The following is a 10,257-nucleotide window of genomic DNA, read 5'->3' on the forward strand; positions in this document are numbered from 1 at the left end:
GACCCATCTTCAGCCCACCAAGGCCATTTTTGTGTTGCTGCTGTTTGCTTATTTGTTTGAGATAAGGGCTCACGAATCTCAGGCTGGCTTTAAACCTGAGACGGCTGTGAACTTCTGATCTTCCTGTCTCCTTCTCCTGGATGCTCAGATAACAGGTGTGCACCGCCACACCCTGTTTATGCAATACTGGGAATCAAATTCAGCATGTGCACACTAGCCAAGCACTCTCCAAACGCAGGTATGTCCTGAGTCCTGGTTAGGTTTTGTTGTTGTTTTGTCTTGAATTTTTTAACAGGATGTTGTGGACAGGGTAATAGGCCCTCTGTTAAAGATTTCTTGCCTAATGTCTGGGACCATAAATGGTTTCCAGGGAACAACTGGGCTGTGACTCTCTAAGACCTTTGAGGACCCTGGCTTTTCTAAATAGATAATACCTAAGTCCAGTCAGAAATGGAGACCCATTCCAGGTGCTGGACAGAACAGATTGACTACTGTCTTTGATGCTGCACAAAGAAACCACAGCCAAGGAAGCCAGGGTGCCCAAGAAGTTGAAGGAGAAAAAAAAAACATCAGTGTGTTGACTTTGTACAAGTCTTATATCTTTGGAACTGTGGGCAACGGGACTGTTATCTTAAGCCACTAAATGTGTGCCTGTACGTTGAAGCAGAGGCACAGGGCCAAACCTGATTGTGTAGAGAAATGCTGTCCTTCTGTGCCCTTCCTTTCCTTCCTTTGTGCCTGAGAAGCAGATGGTCTGCTTTGAATACCCTTCTGCTCAGACCCCCTTGAGTCCTAGGGTGAATCTAACCCTAGTCTGTGAGGAGTACCTCTCCTTGTTCCCAGACCCCCTTTCCATACCCAGTTCTGTTAGCTAGAATTGTGGTTTTGACATGTGCCCTAGGGGAGGCAGGATCTTCTGCATCTTCCCCTCAGGCGCCTCAAGCACAGGTCTAGTGAACTCTGGGCACAGTGCTCACCACATCTGCTAGTCAGGAGAACTGCTGCCTCACAGAGGCTCTTACACAGAGAGTAGAAGGGATGGCTCATGTTCCCAGCCTCTTAGGAGCATAATTTTCTAGAACTTAGGCAACTTTTTAATGGCCACGTAAATTGCTGTGAGTGAGCTATGAGGGTACATGGGAGCTGGAATGGGGATAAGTCACTTATGGTAGTGTCAGAGCTGGGGGGGTCAGAAACAGATGTCCCCAAGGGAAAGGGTATTGGCTGTTTCCTCTGTGTTTATAAATGGGCTTTCCAACACTTTCTGTCATAGACAACTCTGCTGGATGCTTCAGATACGGTGAACAATTCAAAAGTAACATGCACACACACACACACACACACACACACAAATCCACAGACATGTGTCTGTCAGAGAACAAGCAACTTTTAGAGATGCAATACTTCCTTTGTGGTGAGAATATAGGTATGTGAAGAAAGCCAGGTCAGAGGTCATGGGCTGTGTGGACTATGGGCAAAGGGCAAAGGGCAGAGGGGGATGGGGTGGGCATGCTCCTTCCTTAGTTGGCAATGAAGACAAAAGACTCCTGTTGCTGGTACGACAGAGTCTGGGAGGGGTGCCCTCTGCGGGAAGCTAGATGAGGCGCACCTTCATCTCAGAAACCTTGTAGCTGTAGTTGTATCCTCTCCATGACTTCCAATTGACACCATTTGCGTAGCTCTTATGGGGACCCTTAAGGTAGAGGCCATTCAGGTTGGAAGTGTGGCATTCGGAGTACCACCAGGCTCCATGGTAACGCTGGGCACAGCTAGAAGAACTTGGGTCGTTGTCTTGGTCTTTGGTGGAGAAGAACATGTCCTTTTGGGTAGTCAGGGAGTCACCTGCTCAGAAAGAACATAGATGCTAGACGGCCCATCTCCTGCCTGTGGTTTGCCTGTTCTTGATTGGAAAATGTATCAGTTGAGACCCAGGTGAGAGAAACCCAGCTGCACAAGGTTTGGGAGAGAGTATGCATCAGATATGACCCTGTGCTCCTGGTCCAGCAAGTCCCGGTGGCCATTGGAACTCTCCTTAAGCACACTATCTGTTCCCTTGGGAATCCTCTTAACAGCACCACTGGGACTGGCTCTCTTCCTCCTGCAGTCTGCATCTCTCTAGGACTTCTCTTGACTTCCCTCTTGCCCTGGCTGTCTCTCAGTAGACACTGGATGGCCTTACACCTTTGGGCCTCTAGGGTTCGTCCTGTCCACTTCCTTGCTGGGCATGACGTTCACAAGGAGTTTCTAATACAGAACATGGCTGAAGAGCACCCCCACTTTGTTTGTTTTTCTTTTACACTTCCAAGGCGATGGGGTACAAAGTGGATGCATACATTTTGGAGATGTCACCATCAAAGCTCCTGAGGGTGCGGCCTGCCTCAGTCCTAAGTTCAGCATTCTAATAGGTGTGGTCATGCTCCCAGGTTCCCCAAGACACACTGGGGATCTTTCCTATCCACTGTCCCCAGGCACATATGCTGTAGGTTGCACTCGGTAAGATGCACTTCCCAAACCTCAAGTCCTTCTGGGAAATGAGGACCTCCGTAGTTTGAAGAGGAAACGTTCCCTAAAAGTGATGTAGGCTGAAGGCTTGGTCAAGTGCAAGCACCGTTTGGGATCAGGTGATTGGACTGGAAGAGCTGAGACCTCAGTGGATTAGTCACTGACAGATTCCTAGTCTGGAGATGGCTAACTCGGGGTCCCAAATATGTTCTTTCTTTATGGAAACAGGGTTTTGGCACCAGGGAGAAATGGCATCTCCTTCTGACGTCATTGGAGATAGTAGTCAGGTCCTCAATCACTATGCAATGGAGCTGGGTGTGGGCCCTCAGCTCTGGGTCCATGAGGCTGTCTTGGGAGTGCTAACAGACCACATCTCATGGTACTCACATGGCCTAAAGATGCAGATATTCGTATTCTGCTGATGCTGACCCTAGGCTATCTGCTCAAGGCCACCAGAAAGGGATGGAAAGCAGGCCTTTCTACTCCCAGAGTAGTTCAGAAGGCCCGCCCTCACAGCCCACCTCCCAACCCCCAATCTGCTCACCAGCACCACCACTAATGAAGTTTCCCAGGATAAGCTTGTATTTCTCGGCCTCTCCCTGGATCTGGAAGGAGCTGTACTTGGCAAACTCATGCTTGCCGTCGAAGTCTGCAAGATCCACTCGCAGCTCACTGGTTCCTTCAGGGAATGAAGGGGGACGGTTAAGGCTCAGCCCTTTAAGGTAAGCTGCCACCAGGCATAAGAGACAGGAGTCACATATCATATTGACATCTATGAATGATACTTGAACTGGACAGCCCTAGGCAATTCACCTGGGTAAGTACCAGCATCTTTTGGCTACAGAAGTACCTCGGGGGTGCCCCATGTTTCTAGGCACCTCTGTCTGTTCTAAAAGCAGTGCCCGAGAACCCATGGCAGCGTTCCCTTGGCATGACCAAAGCGTTCCCAGCATGCTTTATTCTGTGAATTCTCCCCAGAGAGCTATGCTTTCTAATGTAGTAACCTGAACCTGGATGTGCAAGGTTTTAGCAGACACACTAAGGTATGCTAGTGGTATAAGAGATAAAAGGGCTGTGTGATTTTCAGTGGAACATCAGACAGGCCATGAGCTAGTGTTTTATACCACAGTGGGAGAAGGCAATGGGTGTACTTGTTCTCTGTGTGACTTGTAGAGGCAAGGGGGACTTTTCCAGGACCCAGACAAGTGTTCTGGGTGAATTACTAGCTAGAGATGAGAAATGATGTCCCCAAGACATCTACTGGGTCCTGAGATGTCATATCCCAGAGTTAGAGGAGTCCCTTAGCCCCTGACCCTCACCTGGCAGAAGGCCACAGCTGAGATCTTATGCCCTGGGGTGACTTTGCTAAGCATTGGGTACTCTGGCTACCTGGGACTCCTCTGCCCCATGGCCCAAGTCTCAGGGTCTCAACGTCACCCCATCCTGCCGGCATTGCCTACCCTGGGAGGTTAGAGCGTGGATGTTATCATTCCCCAGCCAGAACTCCCCCAGCTGGCTGCTGAAGCCCTGCTTGTATGAGGTCCAGTCCCGAAAGAAGTCCACAGTGCCATCGAGCCTCCTCTGGAAGACCTGGGACCATGAAGTGGACACAGAAGTCAACACAGGCAATGGAGCCTCAAAGCAGAGCAGGAATCCATGACCCTCAGAACACTGGGAACCTAGTGCCATAAACAGCTCATGGCAGGCAGGCCCTGTACACTGAGAGGCAGCTATGAGAGCAGGCCACACGTCCCAAGCCACCCAGCAGGAAGAGGGGTGTGCTGGTTCGCTCTGGGCCCCTTCAATGTATGCCCTCCTGCACAGGAGGACCTGCTAACATTTCTGCTTCTCTATCTTCAGAGAGTGAAGGGCTCCCTCCAAGGTACAAAAAGACAGAATCCCACGTAGCTTATTTTCTGCTGGCCATGTAATTTGGGTTCTGAGAGGTCAGTGATCGGGGCTAATCCATCACTCACGGTCCAGCCTCCACCATCTGTGTTCATGTCACACAGCACAGTCAGGGGCCTGCAGTCTGGCAGGTAGATGGTATACCAGCCAGTGAGAAAGTTGCCCCGGGTGAGCAACTCCTTGCAGGTCCGAGGTCCTGTGAATAGGAGTGGAGAATGAAGGTAGAACAGGAGCCCAGGTAAGCTCAGAGAAGGTGAGCAACAAGCACAAAGTCACACAGCAAGAGCCTAGTAGTGGAGGCAGGGACAGAGAACTTGGGGACAGGGTAGGCAATGTGGTCACCTGTAGCACATGACTGAGAGGGCCCAATGTTTCCTGTGTGGGGAGAGAAGAGACTCTGGTCATGTAGTGTGAAGCTATCAGCTACATCCCTATTGGCCCCTATGGCTCCTCAAATACATGAGCTGGATAATTCCAGAACTCACCTAGGCCCCCCTCTTGGAGTACACAGTCCAGCACCCTGGTTTTTCCCCCACAGCTGTGATTAGTACTACCTCTAACAGCACCCATCTTGAGGCCTTGGGTACCAAAAAAGAATGAGTAGCCCCTCCTTGCTCCCAGCATGCTCTGCTCCCAGTGCACTTAGACTATGAGCTGCCAGAGTGTCTACCCAGGAGGCCTTGTGGGTAAGGGGTATCATTGTCATTCAAATCTCAGGCAGACTGCCCTTGGTTATAAGGAAATCATGAGACTGTGTCTTAAAGTTTCACAATTTTTTTTTTAAAAAAACATCAATTAGAGAGGAATTCAAATCAGTTTTGCTAATCACTCAGATCACTAAGAGGTTCTAGCATGTGAGTCCTTGGGGTTTAGAGATCCTGGCCCCTGCAACCTACTCTACCCACTGCCCAGACAATGGAACCTCAGGCTGAGGTCCCTCTCCCTAGGTATGTCTGGGCATGGCAGACACTTCTCTGAACAGAGCTGCGTACCCATCCCGAGACACAATGCAGAGACTTGCCTTTTTCTCCACGTACTCCCTTCTCTCCTCGGTCTCCTGGAGGAAGAGAACACGATACTAGTGCCCAGAGCATCTGGTCAATCAGGAGACCCACCACATGGGGCTCGCCACCCAGAGCAGGCACTGGTTAGGGTGAGTTGAGAAGCTGGAAACTAGGAGTCGGGGAAAGGCAACCCATGCGACGTGCAGGGAAGAGAACTGAGGCCTGGGTTGAACAGTCCCTCCCCATCTCTCTCTCCAATCCCCGTGTCTTTATGGACAGGTTGAAGTGCCAGACTTAGCATCCCTCAGCCATCTGCCAGAGCGTTACCTTTGGGTCCAATTGGTCCTGCCTTCCCAGGATGTCCAGGAAGGCCGTTCTCTCCTGCAAACCAAGTGCACTTTCTGAGCAATGTATCCATCATTATCCCCCAGAAGGTCTTTGGCTAGATGAGAAACTCCTGACCCCATAATGCTGGCCATATTGAACTTTGGGACTACAACCAAGCTCACTGAGGAGGGTGCAGAGGGTGTGGTGTGGTCCACCCATGGCTAGAGAGGATACAGGGGGTGGGGTATAGCCTAACCTGAGGCTGGGAGGACACAGGGGTGAGGGATACACTATCCATCCTTGGGGAGGACATGGGGTGGGTTATAGTGTAGCCCAAAGCTGGGGAGGAGGCAGTGTGTGTGTGGGTGTAGCCCGACCCATGGCTGCATACTGGGGCATGCAGTCACTAAGCTTTCATTTGCTCCTTTGTCCAAGCTGAGTAGACGAGGCCTGGGTGACTTTACAGCGGGAAACATGTCTTCAGAGATGTTGTCTTACTAGGTCTCACCAAGAGGAGACAAGCTTCTCACATAGTGTCCGTGACGACAGCTGTGGCTGTTATTATACCCAAAGACCCTGTGCTGACTTGCTTTTATGTCAACTTGACACAGGCTAGAGTCATTTGGGAAGAGAGGGCATGGGCTGAGAAAATGTCCCCACTGGATTGGCCTAATGGCAAGCAAGTGGTGCATTTTCATGACTAGTGGTTGATGTCTATAAGCTCAGGTCACTGTGGGTGGTACCACCCCTGGGTTGGTGGTCCTGGGAGCCAAGTGGACAGGCTGAGCAAGCTTTGAGGAGCACACACCAGTAAGCAGAATTTCTTCACGGTCTCTGTATCATCTGCTGCCTCCAGGTTACTACCTGGAATTCCTGCCCTGCCTTCTCTGGATGACTGACTACAAGCAGGGAGATGAGATAAACCCTTTCCTCCCAGGTCACTCACAGTCTATTACAGCCATGGAAACCCTCACTAAGATGTCTCCTGGCTCAATGGAAGCTATGAGGCAGTCACAAGATCATTCTTGCAGGTTCTGATCTCAGGAGCCACACTGGCCCCAGCATAACACTACTTAGCCTGTAGGCTCTAAGCTTCCATTGTCAGGTGTGTCCAAAGATGGAGTGAGGTTGTCCATCCTCTACAGATGGCTGAGTGTCAGGAAAAGCAACCTTACGGGAGGACTGCTGTTGCAGGCCTACTGACTATACAGTGCCCCAGGGCATACTAGTTCTCACCTTGAGTCAAATTCGAAATGCATGCTGGTAGAAATTTAGATATAGGGAAGTGAGATCCAAATCAAGAAGTAAACACCCCTTCCCCATTGCTGGCTATCTCATCCTGGCCATAGGATAACCTTGTAGGTTTATGTTACGGTGATACACGATTGGAGAGGAGACAGAAGATAGGTTGGGGAAAGATCTAAGAGTGGAAGAGGAGGCAGCAGGCAGAGAATGAGAGAGGATGCTGGGAGAAACGAAGATGGAGGAAGATGTGTATGTTTCTTTAGGCGTTTCTCTTCATAAGTAAGGTTGTTATGAATGTTTTATAAGGGATGGAAATGTACAAAATCCTTTGACTTATCTAGGTTAGCAAATTTTATTACACCTATTGGATCAGAGTAGTTTGGTGTGTTCTTTGATGTGACTACTTAATTGAGTTGAAAGGGTGTAGTGGCAGGGCACATAAAGCCCGCCACAGAATTGGGATGTGTGTGTCTAAGGCTTGGCAACAACATGTCAAGGGGAAGTGAGTGAAACAATACACCAGGGTGGTCATATCCACCCGGGACAGAAGCAGCAGGGGAGGTGGAGTGAATTGCGCTTGAGTTCTTAGAGTCGGCCTGCAGTGCCAAGTGGTGTGGAGACTGCATGATGTGTGCTTAGAGACTGCATGATGTGTGCTTGGAGACTGCATGAGTGTTCTTGGCTCTGCACTAGAGCAGTGTCCATGGAGTGAGACTGTGGGGGCTGAAAAAGGGTTCAGCTACCCTATTAATATCACCACACCATAGCCCAGATTTCATGTGCGACTGTGAACGTGTCTTACAGTGGCCAAATGGAGCAAACACTGATAGGGGACCAGGGGACAGGGCTGCAGAGCATGCCTGGGGCACCCAAGATGGTCCAGAGAAGCCCTCCTGGGTCTTTTCAGACTAGTTGGATCTAGTTTTTGTCACTAGCCATTCTGTCAAGGTACCTGGTGTAAGACACAGAGTCAGGGAGTGCTCGAGGTGGACATTCCTCTAAGAGTCCTTTCTATGACTCGAGACTACTTCACCATTAATGTCCCCTCCACATACCCCCCTTTCCCCAGCACACACCTCTTTCTCCTTTAGCACCTGCCTCTCCCTTGGGCCCCAGAGCTCCAGGCAAGCCAGGGCACCCTTGAAGGATGGTGAGTTTGGTAGAACCCTCCAGATCCAGGACCTTCATTTCTGCAGAACAACACAAGCAATCACATGGTATTAGCATCAGATGCCACCTGCCCTGAGAGCCACTGCCAGCTCAGCTACATCAGACAGAGGGCTGAGGACAGAATCGTCACCCTCCTCTGGAGATATGGGGCAGAAGTCAGGTCTTCCTTTGCTGGAGACTAAGTCCTTCATTGCCCTGGGAAGCTGGGCAGGTGGGAGAGAGATGGAGGATAGATATGTGTCTGGTACTGAGGGAGTTGCTCAAGAATGAGCCCTCCAGTTACCAGTGCTGTGGTTCTTTGACAGATCACCCCAGTCTCCTTGTGTCTTTGTCTCCTCAGCCCCAAGTAGTTGTAGGTACTAGAGAGATGGCTCAGAGATTAAGAGTACTTCTTCTTGCAGAGGGCCCAGGTTTGATTCTCAGCATCCACATGGTGCTCTACAACTGCCTGTAACTCCAGTCCTGAGGAAATGATGCACTCTTCTGGTTTCTGCAGACACCAGGCATGCAGATGGCACACAGACGTACACATGGGTAAAACAGGCATACACACTTAAAAATGTTTTCTTAGAGAATAGGGCTGTAACAAAGACTCATTTTGAGAATAAAACTAAAGTCTTAGAATTTAGAATCATTCTAGAATTTAGAGAAAGGTTTGAAAATGGTTACAGAAAAACAATAGTCAATCTTGCTAGAAAACTAAGTTAATGTAACTTTTCCCCCCTCCAACACTTGAGGGTTGGCCATGCAATGACTGGACAAAAAGATATCTTCTAGGGGAGGGGACACGTATGCCCCAAGGCACAGCTAGGACCAAATAGAAGTTGCTATGTTTGCAAAATATTGTTGATTTGCTGACTTGCAAAGTTCATATCTTTGCAGAAGAACTCTTGAGAGAGCAGAATAGGGCAGGGCTCACCTCCAAGACCAGAGAACCGTCTCTGATATGCTTCTTGACAGGTTTTTGGTTTTGGTCTTGGGTTTTTTTTTTAAACATAATTATGACATCTCTCCCTTTCCTTTTCTTCCTCCAAATCCACCCAAATCTCCTCCCCATGTTTAAACTCATATCTTTGTTTTTCACAAATTGTTATTGTGTATGCATATACATATATGTATAAATATACTTATATAGTGTATATACATACATGTGTATATACATATAATATATGTATATGTATATACGTACACTTTTCCAAATATAATCTGTTGAGTCCATATAGTGTTTCTTGTGTGTATATTTACAGGGCTGACAGTCAGGCACTGGAGAATCAGTTGGTGGGAAGGACCACTCATCGCCCTCCCAGCTTTCTTTGTGTAGGGTTGAGGCCTCGTAGGCTTTTCCCTGTCCAGTTTTCCTGCAGGGCTCTTTCCCCTGGTGTGGGCTATGCCTTGCTGTCCAAGTCCCTTCTCTGAGACAGCTGTCCTGTGCTTAGGAACAATATCCCCAGGGAACCCCCATTCCTTGTCTATATGTACCAGCAGACTCTGGGGTGCATCTTTACCAAAGTTACCAAGGGGGCGTGGCATCCACAGATTAGAACTTTGTGAAGTTCCCGAGTTTAGACTGAAGGCCTCAGGGCCTGCAGTCACAGATCCACAGAGTCTCCACCTGAGTGAGTGCTGGTCACTCAGAGTCTGTCCTCAGAGGGAGACACTGAGCTGACAGGAGCTTCTCAGAAGAGGTGGTCACAAAAACACTAAGGGCTTTAAGTGGTTAGTTACCTTCTCTCAGGGACTTAGAGTCTGTCTTACCTGGGCAGGTGTCAGCAGCATGGATGGTCAGCTCTCTGATACACAGGCTCAAGAAGAATAGTACCGCAGATCCCAGGGCCATGGCAAATGCTCAGCTCCCAGCCCCTCTATAGCTTTGCAGAGGTTTTCTGCTCTTATAGGGCAGGAACCCCAGATCTCCCCACCTTGGGCTCCAATGTCCCAATCCTCAGGGGACAGTCTCTTCCTGGAGGCCTCTGGTTGCACAAGAGGAACTTCAATAGTCCCGAGGGTACGTTTGCTCTCCCAGTGAGGCCTTCTGAGGCTCACTTCCCCTGTCGAGGCATCTGAGCCCAGTCTAGGGTCACCTCTATTTCCACACTACCCC

At 49.5% G+C, this 10,257-nt stretch overlaps 1 protein-coding gene across 1 annotated transcript; it reads right to left on the reverse strand.

Moving 5' to 3' along the window:
- Positions 1 to 1,594: 1,594 nt before the first annotated feature.
- Positions 1,595 to 9,993, reverse strand: LOC308428673 (ficolin-2; the record flags this gene model as incomplete). The annotated part of the gene is made up of 9 exons (XM_080927234.1): positions 1,595 to 1,842; positions 3,047 to 3,181; positions 3,963 to 4,092; positions 4,479 to 4,606; positions 4,753 to 4,785; positions 5,432 to 5,467; positions 5,742 to 5,795; positions 8,063 to 8,176; positions 9,912 to 9,993. The coding sequence occupies 9 exons, from the start codon at positions 9,991 to 9,993 to the stop codon at positions 1,595 to 1,597; spliced, it is 960 nt and encodes a 319-aa protein (XP_080783360.1).
- Positions 9,994 to 10,257: the final 264 nt, after the last annotated feature.

The sequence above is a fragment of the Micromys minutus genome (assembly GCF_963924665.1).
Source record: "Micromys minutus genome assembly, chromosome: 13".
In the NCBI taxonomy this organism is placed as follows: Eukaryota; Metazoa; Chordata; class Mammalia; order Rodentia; family Muridae; genus Micromys; species Micromys minutus.